This window comes from Chenopodium quinoa, unplaced genomic scaffold, assembly GCF_001683475.1.
Source record: "Chenopodium quinoa cultivar QQ74 unplaced genomic scaffold, ASM168347v1, whole genome shotgun sequence".
Lineage (NCBI taxonomy): Eukaryota > Viridiplantae > Streptophyta > Magnoliopsida > Caryophyllales > Amaranthaceae > Chenopodium > Chenopodium quinoa.
This window is the reverse complement of record NW_018744311.1, coordinates 1791621-1813941: the sequence shown is the minus strand read 5'-3', so window position 1 is coordinate 1813941 and position 22321 is coordinate 1791621. Positions and strand designations below refer to the sequence as shown.

Sequence of the window (22321 nt, the reverse complement as noted above, 5' to 3'; positions counted from 1 at the left end):
AAACAATCAATCTATCAAAAAGAAAACATGCAATTCGAGCATAATACTATAATAGAACAACATATATTCTGAACTCTGAAGGAATATCAGCAATTCGAGCATAATACAATTCGAGCATAATAACTATTCAAAGAAAACAATCTATCACCAATTCGAAAATAACAAAGAAAACATGCAATTCGAGCAGGAAAAGAGAAGTGCAAGTGAAATCTGAAATTCAAAATAACAAAGAAAACATGCAATTCGAGCAGGAAAAGAGAAGTGAAATATGAAATATTGAAATTAAAGCATACCGGAACACTCGAACAGGTGGTCAGCGGCGGCCGGCGTTGGAACACTCGAACGGAACACAGGTGGTAAGTAGGAAAGCAGGAAGTAGTGAGGTGGTGGATTGGTGGTGGTGGACGAACGGAGCGAGGTGGTGAGAGGGAGAGATGAGGGAAAATCTAGGGTTTTAGTGAGGGAAAGAGAAACGGCTGACTGAAACTCTGAAAGGGAAAAGGGAAAAGAGGGAAATTATTTAGGGTTTGGGTATATATATGTAGGAAAATGGGCTGAGATAATTGGGCTTATAAATTTCGGTTCGGTGTTCGATTTTCGGTTTTTAAAATCCCAAAACCGAATCCAAACCGATATAATTCGGTTTTCATTTTCTCAAACCGATCCAAACCGAAAACCGAATAAAACCGAACCGAATTGCTTATTCGGTTCGGTTTGGTTCGGTTTTCGGTTTTTATCCAAACTACTTTCACCCCTATCCACGCTTTTTGAGAAATTTTGGAGGTTTCAGGGCCCGGTGTCGAAAAGTCTTGAAATTCTATGGGATACATCTCGGGGTCATATAATGCCATTTAGAACCATATATGATCATTATTTGTTGCCATAAATGTTCGTGGTAGGCTTGAATTAATGAAATCGGTGCGAGTTGTAAATCGGTAAATTGGTCGTTTAACAACAAATTGGATGGTTCCACACACCCAATAGGACTCCTGAAATATATTAGGGATCATGGTAAACATTTCGGCAATTTTTATTTCCGGACGAAAAAAAAATCAAAAAATTCCAAAATTGAAGGCTATATCCACGTTTTTCAGAAATTTTGCAACTTTCGAGGCCCGATGTCGAAAAGCCTTTAAATTTTAGGGGATATATCTCAGGCTCATATAATGTCGTTCGGAACCATTTATGATCATTATATGTTGTCATAAATGTTCGTGGTAAGCTTAATTTAATGAAATCGGTGCAAGTTGTAAACCAGTAAATTGGTTGTTTAAAGGCAAATTGAATAGTTCAACCCACCCAATTGGACTCCTGGAGGGTATTCGGAACCATATTAAAAATTTCGACAGTTTTTATTTGCGGGCGAAAAAAAGTCAAAAATTCAAAAATTGAACGCTAATATCCACGCTTTTTTAGAAATTTTTGAGGTTTCGGGTCACGGTGTCAAAAAGTCTTGAGATTTTAGAGAATACATTTCGGGGTCATATAATGACGTTTGGAACCATATATGATCATTATATGTTGTCATAATGTTCGTGGTAGGCTTGAGTTAATGAAATTAGTGCAAGTTGTAAATCGATAAATTGGCCCTTTAAAGGCAAATTGGATGGTTCCACTCACCCAATTGGACTCCCGGAAGGTATTAGTGACCATGGTAAACATTTTGGCAAGTTTTATTTTCGGCGAAAAAAGTTGAAAAAATCCAAAATTGAAGGCTATCCACGCTTTTTGAGAAATTTTGGAGATTTCGAGTCCCGGAGTCAAAAAGCCTCGAAAATTTAAGGAATACATCTCGGGGTTATATAATTCCGTTTATAATCATATATAATCATTATATGTTGTCATAAATGTTCGTGGCAGGATTGAATTAATGAAATCGATGCAATTTGTATACCGGTAAATTGGTCGTTTAAAGACAAATTGGATGGTTCCATCAACTTAATTGGACTCCCGAGGGTATTAGAGACCATGGTAAACAATTCGGCAATTTTTATTTTCGGTGAAAAAAAGTCAAAAAATTCAAAAATTGAAGGCTAATATCCACACTTTTTGAGAAATTTTGGAGGTTTTGGGCCCGCTGTCGAAAAGTCTTTAAATTCTACGGGATATATCTCAGGGTCATTTAATGCCGTTTGGAACCATATATTATCATTATTTGTTGTCATAAATGTTTGTGGTAGTCTTGAGTTAATGAAATCGGTGCAAGTTGTAAACCGGTAAATTGGTCGTTTAAAGGCAAATTAGATGGTTCCACCCACCCAATTGGACTCTCAGAGAGTATTGGGGACCATGATAAACATTTCTTCAATTTTTATTTTCAGGCGAAAAAAGTAAAAAAATTACAAAATTGAAGTCTAATATCCACGTTTTTTGAGAAATTTTGTAGGTTTCGAGGCCCGTCATCGAAAAGACTCGAGATTTTAGGGGATACATCTTGGGGTCATATAATGCCATTTGGAACCATATATAATCATTATATGTTTTCACAAATGTTCGTGGTAGACTTGAATTAATGAAATCGGTGCAAGTTGTAAATTAGTAAATTGGCAATTTAAAGGCAAATAGGATGGTTCCACCACCCCAATTGGACTCTCGGAAGGTATTAGGGAACATGGTAAAAATTTCAGCAATTTTTATTTGTGGGTAAAAAAAGTCAAAAAATTCAAAAATTGAAGGCTTTTTGAGAAATTTTCAAGTCTTTGGGGCCAGTGTCTAAAAGTCTTGAAATTCTAGAGAATACATCTCGTGTTCATATAATGTCGTTTGGACCCATATATGAGCATTATTTGTTGTCATAAATGTTCGTGGTAGGTTTGAGTTAATGAAATCGGTGCAAGTTATAAACCGATAAATTGGTCGTTTAAAGAAAAATTGGGTTGTTCCACCCACCCAATTAGACTCTTGGGGAATATTAGGGACCATGGTAAACATTTTGACAATTTTTATTTTCATGCGAAAAAAGTCAAAAAAATCCAAAATTGAAGGCTAATATCCATGTTTTTTTAGAAATTTCGAAGGTTTCAGGTCCCGTTGTCGAAAAGAAATAATATTTTAGAGATACATCTCGGTGTCATATAATGTTGTTTAGAATCATAGAATCATAAATGATCATTATATGTTGTCATAAATGTTCGTGGTAGGCTTGAGTGAATGAAATCGGTGCAAGTTGTAATCCGGTAAATTGGCTGTTTAAAGGCAAATTGGAAGATTTCAACCACCCAATTGGACTCCCAGAGGATATAAAAGATCATGTTAAACAATTCGGCAATTTTTATTTTTGGGCCAAAAAAAAGTCAAAAAATTCAAATATTGAAGCTAATATCCACGCTTTTTCAGAATTTTTGGAGTCTTTGGGGCCCGGTGTTGAAAACTCTTGGAATTTTTTGGAATACATCTCGGGGTCATATAATTTCGTTTGAAACCATATATGATCATTATTTGTTGTCATAAATGTTCATGGTAGCCTTGAATTTATGAAATTTGTGCAGGTTGTAAACCGGTAAATTGGTCGTTTAAAGGCAAATTGGATGGTTTCACCCACCCAATTTGACTTCCTGAGGTTATTAGAGACCATGGTAAACATTTCAGCAATTTTTATATCCGGGAAAAAAAAAAGTCAAAAAATTCGAAAATTGAAGGCTAATATCCACTCTTTTTAAGAAATTTCGAATGTTTCGGGGCCCGGTATCGAAAAGCATTCAGATTTTAGGGGATACACATCTTAGGGTCATATAATGTCGTCTGGAACCATATATGATCATTATATGTTGTCATTAATGTTCATGGTAGGCTTGAGTTAATGAAATCGGTGCAAGTTGTAAACCGGTAAATTGGTCGTTTAAAGACAAACTGGATGGTTCCACCCAGCCAATTGGACTCCCGGAGGGTATTAGGGACCATGGTAAACATTTCGGCAATTTTTATTTCCTGGTGAAAAAAAGTCAAAAATTTTTAATAATTGAAGACTAATATCCACGTTTTTGAGAAATTTTGGTGGTTTCGGGTAGAGCTGTCAATTCGGGTAAACGGGTCGCGTTTGGGACAATAAGAGTGGGTCGGGTCAACTTGGTTCGGGTCAAATCGGATTAATTTCATAACCTATGTGGGTCGGGTTTGGGTTGGGTCATGTTTTAGTTGGGTCACGTCGGGTCATATTTCTTATCGGGTTTGGGTCGGGTTAATAACAGGTCGGGTTATATTTTGGTCTGGTGAATAATAGGTCGGGTTTAATTCGGGTTTTCATGGGTTAAAACGGGTTAGGGTAATTCTCGGGTTCAAGTCAATAATTTGCGGGATACAATCAGGTCGAGTCATTCTCGGGTTTGAGTCGAATTCGGTTCAAGTCAATAATTTACGGATATAATCAGGTGGGCCATTTTCAAGTCGGGTCATTGGTGTACAGATTTGGATAATTTAGATCATTGGAACAAGTTAACCCATAACCGAGAACCATTACTTGTTTGTGCTTGATTATCCTAGCAGGTAAGCTGGTAAGGTAAATCAAGTACGTTTATGTACGAGTATAATATGTAACAATTTGGTCAGTGTTACTACCACCAAAGACACAGGAAAAAAAGTCGCAGCAGCTCATAACTTCCTGCACAAATTTATAAAGCAACTTGCTGTCGTCAAATTCAAGATCACATTGCATTCTCATAATTGTCAAAATTACAAGTTCTCATCAGCAACCATGTGTCATGCGGTACAATATCACATAACCACCAGAACAGGCAGCACTAATTGGCAAAGACAACATTAAACTAAGATCCCGATTGCTGTTACAACCAAAACTCCTCCAACGATAACAATACACAAGAGATGTAGTCTAATGAAATGAAAAAAAAAAGGGTTGTATCAAACCAAGAGGGCTTGGGGAAAGGAAGGTTCAAAGAAAGGAAGATACTAGAAGAAACTCATGTCCAGGCAACTGTGGCTGTTACTGTGCAGTAACATCTGAGAAGAAATGGCAGCAAAAATGGCAGGTGTTTCCCTGGACTGTTATGAAGATAGTACATACATCTGGAAATCAAGAATTTTAGATTTGGTGAGCTTATTCAACAATTTTGCCATTTTGCTGAGCAGCAACATAATTGCGGATGATTTCCATGGCCAACTGATGGGCTGTCTTATTTTGGAGTTGAGCAAGTTCATCTACAGCTTCATATGTTTCCTTGTCAGCAAAAAGCTTCAAATTGAATTTGCCGGATGATTTTGGTATACCATCCCACTTGTCTACCAGCTCTTGAAGTTTCTCAAAACCCTACAAAAGTGTCACAATTTTGCTTAACGTCCACCTTCTAATCAACAAGATTAGATATCCTTAAAACTTTGTTTTTTGGTGGGGGATGAACTACTTCAGCCTACCAATTTCATATTCTATCAGAAGTTCAGAACTCACCATGCGGTTTGAGAATTCTCCAAACGACTCCTTGGCTTTCCGAGAGCGTTTCCAGTGATAAAATAGAGGTTCTAGCACCTTCTCTAATTCTTGGATTTTGACCTTATTCAAGAAGCACCTAGCCAATGCTGTTTGGTTCGGTGTCCCGCCAAGCCATATCTGTTTTTGACACAAGATTGGAATTAGTTTGAGTTTGTAATATTGTGAGATACTAAGAACAATACACTACTCCAATGTATAACTAATTTAGCATGTTCAGAATTTCAAGCCATTTGTAGAGAGTTTCTGAAATGAAAAGTACCTGATAGCTGTTGGGACCATCACCTACAAGTCCAACCTCAGCCATGTAGGGTCTTGCACATCCATTAGGGCAGCCAGTAACCCTGACTACAATAGATTCAGTGTACTTAAGACCAACCTGAAAGCAATGTTACGGGTTAAACCAACCTGAAACCTCCGCACCCCGCCCCCCCCCCCCAAAAAAAAAAAGACATTGCTTAATAATAGCATACCTTCTCAAACACGGCTCTAACCCGTTTTAGTAAGTCAGGAATTCCTCGCTCAGCTTCAGTAATTGCCAGTGGACACATAGGTAAAGCAGGGCAGGCCATTGCGGTAACATTGAGAGGATCCACATATCTTGGTTCCTGAGGTCAACCAAATTTAAATAAGCAATTTCGTGTATATATGTGAATATAAGAAGGTGGTCTCCAAGCCCTGCCCCCCCCCCCCCCCCACACTCAATTTATTTTTTTCAAAACAAAAACCAAACACCCTTACCCTTCTGCAGAAAGGTGCATAACAAAGGAAGCAGGTACAATAACAGTAAATCTGATACTCAAATATGATCTTACCAGTAGACCACCCTGAGCAAGCATTGTGGTGATTTGACGTTTCCATGCAGGACGAATGTCACACAAGATAAGGTTCTGATTAGCTGTAATACGAACATCCAAATTATATTTCTCAATTACTTCTCTCAATGTTTTCTTCATCACACCTTTTACACGGCCGCTGTCAACATGAAGACCATAAAACAAACCTCCATCACCCTGTAAACATAAACAACAAATATATCAAAAAAGAAAAAGTGAAAAAAAAGAATTTTCATCAATATTGCAATAATTTCCGGCAGTGTTTTCATAAAGCCATCTGTTTTCTCATGATTTCTGATTTCTATAGGCGAGAACAGGTCATACAAAATCTTTCCATCATCCATTGAATTAGATCATGACACTAAGCATAGGAATCTCTGTCTATTTTGACAGACATACTCATTTTGTTTCACTAAATTATCCAGGTGTTCAGTTAAAGAATACCACTCCTAGAATAACAAGTTCTTCAATCAGCACTCAGCAGTAACTAATAGTTTTTCATAATAGGACTAACATATTTGGAAGGGAACTATGATTTCCCAATTTCAATGAGAAAGAACAAGATTGGCAGCTTAAGAAAATAGTCATATAAATCAGAGAAAAATGCACCTGTTCATGCCAACCCAGAAAACTTTTGAACTCCCACTCTGGCAACTCGCGGATTGGTTCAAATGTCTTTCCATAGTATTGTTCAACAACACTTCTGAACTTTTCAATACCCCATGAGTCAATTAAATATTTCATCCTGCTATATTTTCGGTCATCTCTCCTACCATTTTCTCTCTGAGTTACAACTATAGCTTTAATAGCATATAATATATCTTCCTTTGGCACATAGCCTATCGGTTCAGCCAAACGAGGAAAGGTGCTCTCCAACCTGTGTGTTCTTCCCATGCCACCTCCAACCTGACACAAAAGTTCAAGCTGATCAGGAAAAGAAAGCATTGCTGACAGACAAAAAATATACAGATTGATGAGTACAATGAATATCTTACATATATGTTAAAACCCTGTGGCTCTCCATTGTCATCAGATACAACGACGACACCAATATCATTTGTGAATATGTCCACTGAATTATCAGTAGGAACTGTGACAGCAATTTTGAATTTCCTGGGCAAGAACTGGGTTCCATAAATTGGCTCTGGAGAATCAGGGAAATTAGTACCATGAGAATTATCATTACGGGCTTTCACCACTTCAGGAGGTTCAGCTGTCATAAATTGCTCCCCGTCAACCCATACATCATAATAGAAACCAGATTGAGGAGTTAGAAGAGCAGCAATATTCTCAGCTGTCTCCTGAGCAACTAAGTAATCCTTCCTGGCAAGTGGAGCAGGCGGAGCAAGGACATTTCTGTTAAGATCCCCACAAGCACCTAGAGTTGATCCCATGTTTCTAATAATGGTGCCCATCACTGTCTTCATGTCCTTTTTCAATACTCCATGTAACTGGAATGTTTGTCTAGTAGTCAATCGAAGAGTTCCAATGCCGAATTGATCAGCAAGATCATCCATCACCAAATACAATCTGTTGGACACTTTACCAGAAGGGTTTTTCGTACGAAGCATGAACGAATAAGATCTTGTGCCCCTTTCCTCCCTATTGTACTGTAAATAACTCCCATGAAATTTGATCAGCTGTGTAGCAGCCTCATTTATGCCAGGGGCATCATTCATCATCTCCTCATTTAGAGGATACCTAATGAAGTTACTTTGCTCCTTGAATATCTCAACCTTACTACGTTTCGGCGCAGCAGCAGTCTCAGGCTTCACTGGCTGCATATCATGCAACACCAACTCATTCAGCAATACACCATCACTAATACATGATACAATACAAACTCTATACTCTTAAAACTAATCACTGTAAATTCATGGAAGCAAACACAAACATCAAATAGCTGAGGATAATCGAATCATGTAACATTCATATATTCACATAATAATATACCAAAAACCACTACAAATTCACAATTTCTCACCCCAAAATAAATAAATTACATGCAAATTACAAAACAATACCTCAATAATATCGAAAAGAATAAAAAAAAAATTAAAAATATTGTTACTTAACAGATTCTTAATTATAAGATAAATTGACAAGATCTGCAAAAATCAAGCAAATAACATAGCCAAACAAAAATCATTACAACTTTCCAATTACCCATTTCTAATAACCAAAATCCCAATTCAAAAATCCATATTAAAAATTCAAAAAATGCAGTAATAATAACCAATCAAAATGAAATTTCAAACAATTAAAAGGGCAGAAAATGCGATAAAAACCCAAATTTTATTGATTACCGTAGAAACAGCGCTAATAGTTGAAGAATTAGAAGAAGATACGGAAACCCCATGAACGCCTTTTTGCACAGGAATCAACCCAGAAGGCTTCAAGCCATTAAAGCTCTGAATATGAAGCTTTGGGTCGATGAAAATGGCGGTATTCGCAGCTCCAAACGACGTCGTCATACCTCAAGAAAAACACCGAAAATCAGATATTAATGAAGCAGAGTAATTAGGGTTGAGAAGTCAGAGCAGATATATAATTTAAGGTGAGAGAAAAATGGAGAGATAGGAAGTGTTATTGTTGGATGGTGGTGATGAAGTGCAGTAAAGTTGAGAATTTCTTAATTAAAAATGCTCATTTTTTTAACTTTTTTTTAAGAAATCACAAAATATATTTTATTGTGCCGTCACGTGCTTGACACAAGACAAATATGAAACCGCCTATTAAGGTTGTTGTATCACACGCGCTCAATGCAAAAAGTGAACACAAAAATTTTAGTGTTAGATTTCAAATTACAAATCCAGGTTTGAGGATCAATTCTAGTGTTAGATTCCAGTTCTACATTAATTAGGAAGGATCGAGTGTTCTAGAGGATCGAACAAATGTAATCTCAATCACCACTACACTAAACAACTAGTTGATAAAAAAAAAATTCAATGTTTACGGACTCATATCCGCACGTCATAAGAAAAATAAAAGATAAATAACTTTTAACTTTAGACCAAGCGAATTATTAAGTGTAAAGTGGTGTAATCTTCATGTTTTTTTTTTTTATAAATGTGAATTTTCATTTTTTTTTCCCATAATTCTTAACTAACTTTATAAAGAGTAGATATTGCGTAATGACGGTATTATCTATTTATCTTTACAAAAAATGTGAGAGAAGAAATGGAAATATGAGGATGTACTTATGTAAATCAAAAAGAAATAGAAATACAACTTATTTCATGTTTAACTTTAAAAGTTTTTTTAAAAGTCAAAAAAATAATATTAATTGTACATGCATTAGAACCAATTGACGATTTAACATAGAAAATTGCCAATGGAAGAAAGGCTGCGCGCATTGTTAAGGGGAATGAGAAAGAAAGTGACGTGAGAGGTTACGTTGGCAGTGAAGGAAATGAGTACACGCACTTTATACGCGCGTGATACTCTGTCAGATAAAGATACTGATATAAGTGAAAAAGCCAATTTTATTTTTCAAGTATTTTTGGTTTTGGCATTTTGCGTTTTAAGTGGGGGAGCAAAAATAGCAATTTATATGGTGAAGAATGAACCAGGACCAAATTCTAGGCTAAATTAATAATTTTTGATCTATTTTTCAGTCAAATATTAAGGCTGGCCAAACTACAGAAGTAATTTAATTAATTAATTAATACAAGTAAAAGAAAAATCAAAATTGTTACTCGTACATAAAGTACTAGACTAGTCCACTTGATGGTGGCTCTAAGTTGAGCCCTAAGGTCAACTATTTTATTTGTTTAGGGGGTGGACTGGTTGGAATCTTTTTCAAGGTTAGCTAATGGTCCCAGCAAAACAAGTTGTAGGAGTGTGGTGAATGCTGAGGGAAGGAGGAAGAGATGGGGGAGAGGAGGTTTGTTTGCCTCCGTTACTCGATTACTCGACTCCCCCCTCTCGGGTTTTGATGTCTTCCTAAAATGTCCCCGTATTTGATTAGAGAATGTCTGAAATGTCCCTGTGCTTACCTATGTATCACATTCTCATAGAGGAATCATTCCCACATCCCACCTTGTCGGAAGACTTGTGGGGGTGGAGGGGGAATATGGGTGCTTGGACTGTATTTCTGGGCTACAAAAAATTTGAACACTTGAGATCGCTGCATAAGATAGTTGCACATTACTCCGTATAACTTACAAGACAAATTTTTTTACAAAAGTATACACAAGGGGAAATTATCAATTCACAGAAGACTAATACTGTCAACAAGGACAATAACATCTATATTTCTGTCAAGTATGATACAGCAATAAGGTTAACTGGTTAAAAAGACTATTTCTCCTGCAAAATATAAATATTCCGCACAATATATTCCCCAAGTCTCTTAATCAATCTCTTAATCTATCATCCGTGTGTGAACCCGAAAGAAGAGGCTTCCCTTAATTGTGATGAGACATCATCACATCATGAATATATTTCCTCATCAATCCTGATGTTCACATCACAGTATGGCCATCCATTTCGCCTATCAAAGATTCCAATCTAAAGCAAATCCCACAAGTAGCTCAAAAGTCATATTTTGTTCTTCCACTGCCTAGGACAAGGCATAACATGTCATCTATGTTCAAAGAAGAATGGAAGAAGTTCCAAGCTTCTAGCATTAATCGTTTCCTTGATCCTTTGAAGTGAACAACCTGTGCATCAAGTAACAAGAAAGTACTAAGAACTTGAAACCCAAAATATTTTGCACGCAAATACACACATAAGACAGAGTATTATCCACACCATTGTTTTCTCAAATATAAATAAATATTCCACACCATTTTCAGCGATTTTACTACGTTAAAAGTACTTAAAACCAAGCAATTTTTGTCGTTTTAATTTTCGGGTCAAAATAGGCAAATCTAGTTTTATAACACTTTGGCTTTGGTCAGCTTACTTGGGCTTGGTCTGTTTTGCCTGATCTATCCTTAGAGCTTAACCAAAAAAAAAAAAAAAAAAAAAAAAAAAAAAAAAAACATGACACTTCACATTTTTTTGGCTATGAGACAATCTCACAGAAGTAGATGAGTAATGCAAGCAGGTCAGAAGCTAAAATTTGTAAACGTAACAGTATAGCATACCTTTACATCAAGAGGCATGCCATGAAATTGTCCTGCACCCTCCGGTGGAGTCCAATTGTACAGAGCACAAGGTAGAAACAGGATGGAGGCACCATTTAGTTCTTCCGAGAAAGGTACAGGTTTAGAAAATCTCTTTGAATCAAATGACGGGTGAGATTTCACAACCCAAGCTAAAGCCAACTGATCACCCAGCATTCTTGAAGCTCTCATGTACCTTGTAGTGTAAGCTTTAAGAACTTCCTCCAGGAACTCCTTAGCCCTGAGTCCAGTGTTGTAAACATACGTCAGCACTTAAAAATTAAAGTTATCTGATGCAGGTTCCTTTTATAAAATGATAAAAGCAACTTAGATTATGTTTATGGTTACTCTCATTTCTTTTCCTGTTTTTTAGCTAGTTTTGGAGGTGTCTGTGTGTGTGTGTGTGTGTGCGCGTGTGTGTGTGTGTGTGGAAAGGTGAGTATAACAACATGGCACCTTTGGAGGCCCTCTGCAGTTCCCCGGACAGCAACAAAGCCAGAGTTCAAAGGCTGATCTTTGTTATTCCTGAAAGTTAGGGCTAAATGAAAGCTTGGGTATGTATCAAATAATTGCCCAAGATCATCAACCACTGCAATATCTGAATCAGTGAAAATGTAATGGCTCATTTGTCCTTGAACATGGTTGTTTAGCTCCTTGAGTCTTGTAGTAAGGAAGGCCTGCATAAGTGACAATATCACCCACTTAATCAAAACAGAACAATTTTGAAAGAGTTGCTTTTAATTTCCCACCTTCCAGTACAGTATCAAATAGAAGAAACTTAGAAAACCACATTTTAGTATCAAACTAAAGATTTTTCAGCTTCTCAACATGGTAATCGGGACCCATGACGGACCAGTTTACTAAGTCTACTCAAATATTCAAATCAAGATCAGATAAGTTTCATTTCTCGTGAACCATGAGACAAATAACCAGCTTCCTCCCCCCCCCCCCCCCCGCCCCTCTGTCTCTCCCAACACACACACACACACAACAATAACAACAAAAGAAAGCAATGTAATTATCACATCTAAGCAAGAAACTATGAGTTCTATCCAACTCCTTTGGATGGCTCCCAGCCTCCCACAGACAAAATTGTAATGTTGACAGTTGTCTTATAGAGGGCAGTAACAAAGCGCACTCTGACAGTTGTCCTCAATAAAGCTAATATCTTTGCAGGTTACATGAAGATTCTCAATAGAAGAGTCTTCATCCTGCTTTACTTCTCATAGTGATACAATAAATTCACACAAGGCTATGATATTATCAAGCAATGCATTGCAAACATGGATGAACAATATATGAATGGTTCAGAAAGCTCTTATCAATTTTATTTATTTATTTATTTATTTTTAACCAAGTAAAACACAGATACACCATGATAATATTATACCACTTGTAAATTCAGCGCAATGAACCCTTACAATGTAAGACCTAATTCTTTGAAGCATCAACCTGTCTCGTGAATATTCACCTTGAATGGGATAAGTTGTAACTCTTTGTTTGTCCATGTGAAGGTCCGACTCTGGATCAGTAAGAATGATTACATTGCTCAAAGGCATTGTGACCTGCAAACATAAAGATTTGATAAGAACTCTATTTGACTTACAACACCAACCAGGACTCAGGAGACTAATATACAAAGATGCTAAACAAAGAAGGCTGAAGATTGCAAAAACATACAACTACCTAAGGGAATATGCCCTTTCTGCCAATGCCTATCTGAACATTTACATACTTTCTATCCCTGGATGCACATATGTGGGCCTATAGAATTTATCCTTGAAGGAGCTCCTAAAATGCTTCAGATACCATCAAGCTACAATCCAATATGCATTTAAATTTGCATAGGTATCAAAAAAATCAAAGTTAAAAATGAAATGAAAGAAAAAAAGCTCACAAAAACCCAAAGAAGTGAATCTACCTAGAATGCTAGCACCACATCAACTCTCATCACTCTTTTACACTATACATAGTTAATATAATCCATTAATCCCAAGTACCAAACATACTTAACGGTTTGCAATATAGAGAGAAAGCCCCTAAACTTCTCCAATTCATCGAAGAAAAATACAATAGAATCATCTAGAAATCGTAAATGAGGGTTGCAACAACAATAGAACCAAAGGCTTGATCCCAAAAGGGATAGGCTGCATTAACCAAGATATCTCCTAGGGAAATTTAAAATAATAACATTAATAACAACAATAAATATAAAAGTTGATGGGTCCAAGGAAGAGAGGGACAAAAACTATAAATCCATCAATACATATAATAACAACGAGGACAGTTAACAACCCTAACATCCTGCAAAATCTATACAAACCTTAAGCTCCACCAATATTGCAAACCAAATTTATCTGACAATACATATATACTGGCTTGATGGTCCCTAGCATAGGTCACTTAGTGGGGGGAAAAAAAAGTGACAAATAACATTAAGCATAATATCTCTGATTGAAGCCTAGTCATTTAAGTCCTACCATTGACAAGCCAACTACGAAAGCTCATTAAATCAACGAGAATTGCTGGACCCCTATCATTTGACAAAATAAGGTCTCTTAGCTTCCTTTTACCTACATTTAGAATAGACTCTAGAAGACACCTTAATCATAACCTCTTATACCCAAAAAAAAAAAAAAAAAAAAAAAAAAAAAAAAAAAAATGCACACAAATATCAGTGATACCACTACTACGGCCAAGCAAATGCCTCCCTCCTCTCCCAATGGATTGACACCAGACTGTCTTACTATCAGGATCTAGAAGGTATAAAAGGTTATACTCACATCATTACAATCCATCAAAATGGTAGGAATGAGCTTACTCAAGAATTTTTTTTATGGAACATATAAAAAGAAGCAAAGTCGTTGTTATGCATTGATATCTTAATCACTATTGTTTTTACATAGATCTAAAATTTGCATACCTGAATGAAGTTAATAAATGAATCCAAGATGGCCATTGATCTCTCCAACTTTGTGTATGAAGTATTTCCAATTGTCACTAAATCAGAGGATCTCGTCTCAGCATTCTTTTCAGAAGAATTATAAATGGTGAATACTGTAACAAATGCAACATTCTCTCCAGAGTTTGAGCTCTGGGGTACAGTATGGTGAGTTTTGTTCAAGGCCTTCGTGCCTGCAAAGAAAGCAAAATACAATATGATAATGAGTTACAATGACTACGAAGCATTATGAGAGAATTAAAGGCGTCTTTGTAAAGCTCCTATTTGCACCATGACTCAATTCCCACACCATCTCCATTAAATTACAAGGTCAAAAGTAAAAACACAATTCAATCAAACAACAATTCGAATGCATTTTATTTACTGTTTCCTTTACCCTGTTTCCTTTAACCTTCTATAGTACGATACTGATTCTTAGTACTAACTGGTACTAGTTGAATGATTGAGCTAAACAAAAAACGCCTCAAAGTTCAATTTTTTAGTTCACATGGCTATCAAACCTTACCCTAATCCCATCACAATAATTGGGAATGATTAGGCAATGTGCAGAAACACATGTAAAACATAACACCACACGAGAGAATATTGTCAAAACAACCTACAATATTCTTCTTCCCTCCCTCTACGAGGCATTGCGATTCTACCAATAATATAAGCTTTGCCAAAAAAACTCTGGATCACCTTGGCAATGCAAACGATTTCGCAAACCCTGACCAGCAGCTGGACCAAGGACAAGATGGTCGGCCTTTGTACCGCGTTTTTTAGGTGCATCAACAGAAGTTGAGAACTTGTGCAGCTCTAAAACTATCAAACAGATACCCAACAAAAAGAATTCAAATTAGACTCATATGATAAAACCTTCAACCTAGCAAAATCAGACATTACAACAAACAAGAAAGGAAATCACCAGGCAACAGATAAGGCAGGAAGATCATAACAGGGAGAAAAAACAGAAATCGACGCGCTCCGCCGCCCATTTTCATTCCTGGAACTAGCGTCCCACTCCTAAATTCATTAATCATCATCGTTAAAATAATTACTCGATCAGAATCAAACACATTGCAAAATCTCCACTATTACTGCATAAATGTGCAAATAATGAACTATAAATAATCAAATTTGAACATAAATATAAGATTTTAATTCATTTTTCAGTTCCTTTCGAGATTAATTGCGTTATTTGATCAAATTTAGGTCAATCAATCACTAGCTAGAAGAACAAACCCTAAATCAATTTAAAATAAAGATTTAACCAAAATTATGATGATTTATAAAGAAATCTCACCGATTTGTGAATAAAATCCTCGTGAATCGCCAAATTTGATGAAACTGAACTCCAAATTCTCTGAAAATTTTGAGGAGAAAGAGGGGAGTTGAAGGTGCAAAGTGGAGTGGAAGTAACTGGAGATGAAAGTGGCAACTTTAATCCGATGAACATTTTATATGTTGCGTTTGGTGTCAAATTTGTTTTTTTTTTTTTTTCGTGCAGTTTAATGGTTATACGGAGTAATAAAATTGTTGTAGAGACTTATTAATCTATTTTGTTTTTTTACAAGAGAGACTGAATTTTAAACCAACACTATGTAAGATTTGCAAAAAAAATTACCAATCCGACCTCTATCCATTAGTACCACAACAATGAGTCGTATAATATTGATTTCAAATTAATTATTGGTTATGAAAAGTAAGGTTCATTCTTCTCGTGTAGATAGAAGTACAACTCTTTGTTTAATGAGCTGTTTAGATTATGCATTAACCATATACAAGAGTTGTACTACCTCCCCCTGCCCTCAGCTCCCATTCGCTACTCTTAATTACCCCGGTCAAGTATAAATACCCTAAAATTATATTTAAATGGACATTTTAAGACGACAAATAGCGATTCACTTTTACAAGCTAGGTAGGAAATCGGTTGCTTATAAATAACAACGTACATTAGTTTTGTTATAATAGTAGTAGTTGCTTGATATGCCAGCAAATAAATGCTTAGATTGCATACTCCTTGTTAGTTTTACGAAACTGCGGCATGATGGTCGGTAAACACTTTTGCAGTTTGGACTTTGGAGATGTAGTTTTCTCACACCAGCAAGTCGGTGCCTACCCCCTTCATACAAAAAAATAACATCTTTACTCCCAAAAGAAGAAACAAAAAAATATACAAAAAAAGTTCTTCAAAAAAAAAGTAAAAATAAAAATAAGAATATTACAAGCTTAATTTTCTGCTCGTTAGCAACAAAAAAAATAAATAAAATACCCTTGAGTGTACCACACCAACTTTCATAATGGGCATGTAAGAACATCTTGAAAAATCAACTAATTAGACTGTTATCACAATATAATTCATAATCAGACTTCACCTACCAAAACGATGTAGAAAGGTGACAAATATGGGTAGCTCAATAGAAACTTTGATAGTAGACAGAATAATTTCTCTGAATGAAGGAATCTTAAAATTCCAACTTATGTACAACGGCATGAAGTAGACCACATATAGCAACCTTACTCCCTATTAACTCCCTAATCACTAATTATTATTTTTTTGTTTACTATTACAACTACCGACAAATCCGAAACAAAAACGAAAAAAAAAAAAAGTAATAAATCAGACCACCTAAAAAGCCTTAGCTATGCAGCACATTACATAGCTTGTACACAGGATCACAACCCATTTTTACTTGAAGTATCCATGTGAAGCAGGCAAAAAAATTATCTTCGGGAATTACTCTGGATCTCTGATTAGCGAGTAAATTTCCCGGTCAAAGAAAAACAAAAGGAATAGCTACACTGTAAATCATCTTAAATCAATCTTTTCCTTGGGTTCATTTGACCTCATTTGCAATCAACGAACCGTCTCTCATCAACTTCAAGCTCAAGCTGTTAAACCGTTCTCGAGAATATTGTCTAGACGCTTTTCGCCAATCAGTACCGGCCTTCATCATTGCTGAGAATTCATCATAACTTATGCGTCCGTCCTTCAAAATAAACATAACAAGAATCAGAGTTGAGACAGCACGTTACAAACTTAGAGCGGTCAGCAGGTGCTTCTCTAAGTATTGAAGATAGTGTCAATGTCACATTGAGAATTGCCCATCATGTAGGGAAAACAATGTCATAAAATATCTCAACTCAGATGAGAAAAAAGATAGCTAGAAACTACTATACTTCTTAGTGTTGCAGTTCAAAAGGACTGAACTGACACTGAGGAATCCCACTCGAACAGATATTACAAGTAAATATACCTAGATGTTTTTCAGAAAACAGATGAGACTTTTCTCTTTTCACCTTACAAAACAAGTCTCAAAAGGTTTTGAAAAGGGCCAATAAGCTCATATAAGAAAAGAGGTTCAGATAAGGACTACCCATGTTGAATTTACGACTACTATAAAATCAGATTAGTAATGAGAACAGCCAATAAGTTCAGAACAGGGTGGAAAGAATCAAGCCTGAAACTCATAAATTCAATTACTCATCCAGCAAATATATGTTTAAGTAATGAATTTAACCTTATCAGTGTCGACATCATGCATGATCGCATTTATGACTTCCTCGGTGTTGTTGGCAATAGCATCACTATCGTCATTCAATGCATCCCTCAACTCATCAACCTCTATGAATCCAGTCTTGTTTTTGTCAAAGAATGAGAATGCCCTGTGGAGGTGCTCGTCATTGGCCATTTTCCTAATGTGAACAGAAACAGCAACAAACTCCCCATAATTCAACGCTCCATTTCCATCAACATCAGCCTGCATAAACCATTTTTAAAATTGTGTGGCTGTTAATGCCAGAAAGAAATTTTCTTCAACAGAAAATAATTTGTAAAGCAGTAGACATAAAAGCTTCATATACATAATTTGATAAAAGCATGCATAATCACAATGGGAATGGAAGCACAGCTTTCTCTCAAGCATACTAAATGTAAATACAATTATCTCATAATCCTGAAACCAATGTATCCTTTGGTGAAGTGTTTATCAAAATGCAAAGGTATCACTAAGAGCTTCTTTAACCTTCTATAACCAAAAGTTACTTCCCAAGAACTTCCTTCTTTGCTGCATCTTAAATTGTTACACTCCACAGCAATTTTCTATCCACAAATCACAACTTTGCAAAGAAGAATATTCTACATTCAAGCAATATTGCAGGTCTACCTAGTTACTCTGAGCGATGCACTATGGCAGGTTTGCAGCCATGAAAAGTTTTAGGGAAAAAGGCAGAATGCTTAGTAATGGAGTTTCGTTGATTGGACAATTTTAAAAAGGCCAGACAGAATACTCTCGAGTGAGTCTTTGCAAGAGGCAATAGCTTCCAATTTCGAGAATTTACAGCTTCATAGGTCCTGATTTAAAAACTCACACAATAGCAGAGAGAGCCAACAATTACTCGCAGCAAAGCATCGGTTATTCAACTCTATTCAGAATCCTTCAAGATAAACTCCATGCCAAGATAAGCAACCAGAATGCACAACAAGTCATATTATGGTTTAGCGAATGGCCTACACCCACTAAGGAAGATTGTTTAACATATAACTGGTCTATAAATCCAAAGGCGCAATTGGACTTCACGATGAAATTAAGGACATGAAGCCGATAAACTCTTACCGCATCCATCAATATTTGAAGGTCTGCATCAGGGATATGATGTCCTAGCTTCTGCAGTCCAACTCTTAACTGCTCCAAGTTGATTTTGCCTGTCTTTCCAGTATCCATAGCATCAAATGCTTCCTTTATGCCAGCTACTTCTTCCGTCGACAAATGCTCAGCAATCACCTGCAAACAGGCAAATTTAAATTAGTCTAGTTTACAGGTGTGCAATAGAAGGTAACAAAAGCATATGCAGTCATGGCTGCACCATTTTTTAAGACAGATGCCAACAAGTATACATAAGAAAGCTGTTTAGCCTGTCTTCCTAACCTTTAGAGCCTTTTTCTTGAGCTTGTTCATCACAGAAAACTGTTTCAGCCTGGCTTTCACAGTTTCACCAAGGGAGACATTTGGAGCTTTCTTGATATTTTGCAACCAAGGATGTTCTGCATTTCTCATAAGAGATTTCCAGGAGTAAATTAGAAATAATTACATCATGAATTCATAATTAGAAAAAGACAGTCAATTGAAGCAAAAGATGCGTTACCAAGTACTCCTTGGGCTGTAAGTCGCTTCTCTGGGTCAGGATCAAGCATTTTTTTCACTAGATCTTTTGCATTATCTGACACTTTTGGCCATGGATCCCTTTTAAAGTCGACAGCTGAACGAATGATGGCTTGTGCAACACCTTGTTCAGTTTCTGTGTAAAATGCACAGTACTAGTCAGCAAATTAAAATGGGACACACATTGTGGAATTGCACACCAAATTCATGAAAATAGATACTAAAATTGTACCTTTTTGCAAACAATCAAACTAAAAGCTTGGCTAAATCATCTTAAATTGCACATTTAAACACAATCTTCTCTAATTTTAAGGGTAACAAACTCAATTTAAAACAAAATGTATCATTGTATCCAATTCTGAAGCATGTGAGTTAGATAGAACATACCGGCCCAGAAAGGAGGAACACCACACAGCAAGATATATAAAATAACTCCAGCACTCCAAACATCAATCTCTGGGCCATAGTGACGTTTTAGAACCTCAGGAGCCATGTAGTAAGGACTGCCCACAATCTCAGTAAACTTCTCACCTGCAATGAAAATTTTCAAAAATTCAAACTACTCCGTACAATTTTTGCAGTATCTAGAGAACCAATGTCACAGATGCCTTTAATATAATAGCATAAAAGAGACAATATAAAAACAAAGAAAGCAATGCTAGCTAAGTAGCAATACCTGGCTTAAAAGTTACTGATAATCCAAAATCGATGGCCTTTAAGGCAGAGTTTTCCTTCTTGTTGGCAAATAGAAAGTTCTCTGGCTTCAGGTCCCTATGCATCACTCCATGGCTATGACACATCTGCCACAATCACCAAAAAAAATCATATAAATGAATGAAACACAATGATTCAATGACATGGTCAAGAATATGCATCTTAGCATCACTTCTAGCTGAGCTGGGACAAAACAATCACAACCGGAATCATGAATTGCAATAGAAACAAATCAAGGCATAAGCACAAAGTTTACATCCCCCTCATTAAAAGAGGGTAAAATCACAACTAAAGAAGTGCAGCGCTAGCTAAGTTACCCTGACTCTTCATTTCACCTCGAGTATCCATGTCAAAAACATAACACTGACAAGATCAGCAATATGAATACTTTTAAGTTTTAATCTAACCTATATACCCAATTAAACAAACAAATTGTTCAGTATATAATTTCAAATTCTCTAAATTCAAAATCCCCAAAACCACAAAGTTTACAATCCCTCTCACTAAATGAAAGATTGCACCCACTTGTTACATTACTCAAGTACCCGTGCCAAATACTGAACACATGAAAAAAGGTATGGCACTTCATTCCAAATTAAAATCAATAATTCCTTTCACACTTACAAGGAGGGGACAAATAAACTCAAAATCAACACCACCACACTAACAACATCATCAAATAGATTGCTAACCAATTGTATACAAATTAAAAAAAAATCAAAAAATAAAAATCATAATTCCATGATTAGAAATTATACCTGAACAACTTCAACAATAGTTTTGGTAACAAGAGCAGCAGCCCTCTCAGTATAATGACCACGAGCAACAATCCTATCAAAAAGCTCACCACCTTCACACAACTCCATTACAATATGAACAGCATTATCATCTTCATATGTATCCTTTAAAGTAACAATATTAGGGTGTTTTGGTAATTGTTTCATAATCTCAACTTCTCTCCTAACGTCATCAACATCAACAGCAGTTCTAAGCTTCTTCTTAAGAATTGATTTGCAAGCATATTTATCACCACTATTTAAATCAGTTGCTAAATAAGTTATCCCAAATTCACCTCTTCCAAGCTCTCTTCCTAGTTCATACTGCGCGTGTATTTCACGCCCTGTAGGATCTTTCAAAACATATAATTTTGTGTTTGCTTCAGATCTTTGATTTACTGAATAATCAGCTGCAAATGGGTTTGGTTTGTTTTTCTTGCTAGTTTTACCTCCATTTGGGGAACCACAACAATTACCCATCAATCAAAAATCTAATTTTTTGAAGATTTGAGGTATACCCAGTTCAGATAATAGAAAATAATCAACTGGGTAAGGTTCAAATTTCAGATTCAAGTACTTTTTGAGGGAAATTCCTGAGATTTGGGATAAAATAGGGAAAAACAAAAAATAAAAATAAAAATAAAATAAAGTAGGTTGCTTAGTTGAGGAGATAGAAAGAAGAAGACTAAATAAATGGTTAATGTTCAACCAACAAAACCAGTAAAAAAAGAAAAAGATTTGTTGAAATATTTGAGATAAAAGTAAAAACAAAAACTATATAAAAACCCAGAAAAATTAATTGAAAAAGATGGGAAATTGAAGGTGTGAATCTGCCATAGAAGAGAGTCAAAGCTCTTTTCAGAGACTTTTCTCTCTTCTTCTTAATTTCTTTCTAATTTTCTCTCTCTTCTACTCTAAAAACCCACTTATTTTTCTCTCAGTTTAGATCCAATTTTGGGATATTACAAATTAAAGATGATAAATAATTTTCATTCCTATATTCATCACACAGGTCCCATGGGGTTGGTTGTTGTTGCACTCTTTTTCCAATTCTTTTTTTTAAAAAAATAAATATTTTCCTTACTTTTGTAATTTTTTAATATTATTTATCTTTTCAACGAATTGACTAGGACAGTGGATTATTTGGACCAAATAATAGTATAATACTGCAATTTTAAAGAGAATCATATTGTATATCCATTTGGATCACAAGTTAATATGGTGTATCGTATGAATTAAAAATAATTTGTTACTATAATTAATTATTAATCAATAATGGTTTCACATTTGATTTTTAAGAATCCTTGATTATCCTGATCTTTGCCTCTATGATTTACTCAT

At 35.8% G+C, this 22321-nt stretch overlaps 3 protein-coding genes across 3 annotated transcripts; all 3 read right to left on the bottom strand.

Moving 5' to 3' along the window:
• Nucleotides 1–4623: 4623 nt before the first annotated feature.
• LOC110696042 (sulfite reductase [ferredoxin], chloroplastic-like) lies at nucleotides 4624–8912 on the bottom strand. Its single transcript, XM_021873308.1, has 8 exons — nucleotides 8580–8912; nucleotides 7269–8051; nucleotides 6883–7179; nucleotides 6253–6450; nucleotides 5911–6045; nucleotides 5700–5816; nucleotides 5399–5557; nucleotides 4624–5260 (listed from the first exon to the last, which is right to left on the bottom strand). Exons 1-8 carry the CDS (start codon nucleotides 8745–8747, stop codon nucleotides 5051–5053), a joined length of 2067 nt encoding a protein of 688 aa, XP_021729000.1. The 5' UTR covers nucleotides 8748–8912; the 3' UTR covers nucleotides 4624–5050.
• Nucleotides 8913–10407: 1495 nt separating this feature from the next.
• On the bottom strand, nucleotides 10408–16220 carry LOC110696041. The gene is made up of 8 exons (XM_021873307.1): nucleotides 15632–16220; nucleotides 15254–15351; nucleotides 15028–15150; nucleotides 14308–14519; nucleotides 12806–12949; nucleotides 11841–12061; nucleotides 11367–11625; nucleotides 10408–10937 (listed from the first exon to the last, which is right to left on the bottom strand). The coding sequence occupies exons 2-8, from the start codon at nucleotides 15327–15329 to the stop codon at nucleotides 10809–10811; spliced, it is 1164 nt and encodes a 387-aa protein (XP_021728999.1). The 5' UTR covers nucleotides 15330–15351; nucleotides 15632–16220; the 3' UTR covers nucleotides 10408–10808.
• A 497-nt stretch (nucleotides 16221–16717) lies between these two features.
• LOC110696040 (calcium-dependent protein kinase 8-like) lies at nucleotides 16718–21948 on the bottom strand. The gene is made up of 8 exons (XM_021873305.1): nucleotides 20963–21948; nucleotides 20167–20290; nucleotides 19878–20021; nucleotides 19474–19626; nucleotides 19257–19372; nucleotides 18945–19112; nucleotides 17850–18089; nucleotides 16718–17318 (listed from the first exon to the last, which is right to left on the bottom strand). Exons 1-8 carry the CDS (start codon nucleotides 21458–21460, stop codon nucleotides 17166–17168), a joined length of 1596 nt encoding a protein of 531 aa, XP_021728997.1. The 5' UTR covers nucleotides 21461–21948; the 3' UTR covers nucleotides 16718–17165.
• Nucleotides 21949–22321: the final 373 nt, after the last annotated feature.

Coding starts and splice junctions, on each gene's coding strand:
- LOC110696041 (XM_021873307.1), bottom strand. CDS start 15,329: ATGAAAATGGGCGGCGGAGCGCGTCGATTTCTGTTTTTTCTCCCTGTT. Junction 12,062..12,805: donor AAAGAATTAGGTCTTACATT/GTAAGGGTTCAT, acceptor TCACTTATGCAG/GCCTTCCTTACTACAAGACT. Junction 10,938..11,366: donor GCATGCCTCTTGATGTAAAG/GTATGCTATACT, acceptor CTTGATGCACAG/GTTGTTCACTTCAAAGGATC.
- LOC110696040 (XM_021873305.1), bottom strand. CDS start 21,460: ATGGGTAATTGTTGTGGTTCCCCAAATGGAGGTAAAACTAGCAAGAAA. Junction 19,627..19,877: donor TGTTCCTCCTTTCTGGGCCG/GTATGTTCTATC, acceptor CATTTTACACAG/AAACTGAACAAGGTGTTGCA. Junction 19,373..19,473: donor TACAGCCCAAGGAGTACTTG/GTAACGCATCTT, acceptor TGAGAAATGCAG/AACATCCTTGGTTGCAAAAT.
- LOC110696042 (XM_021873308.1), bottom strand. CDS start 8,747: ATGACGACGTCGTTTGGAGCTGCGAATACCGCCATTTTCATCGACCCA. Junction 6,451..6,882: donor TTCTGGGTTGGCATGAACAG/GTGCATTTTTCT, acceptor TTATGTTTACAG/GGTGATGGAGGTTTGTTTTA. Junction 5,261..5,398: donor GAGAATTCTCAAACCGCATG/GTGAGTTCTGAA, acceptor ACACTTTTGTAG/GGTTTTGAGAAACTTCAAGA.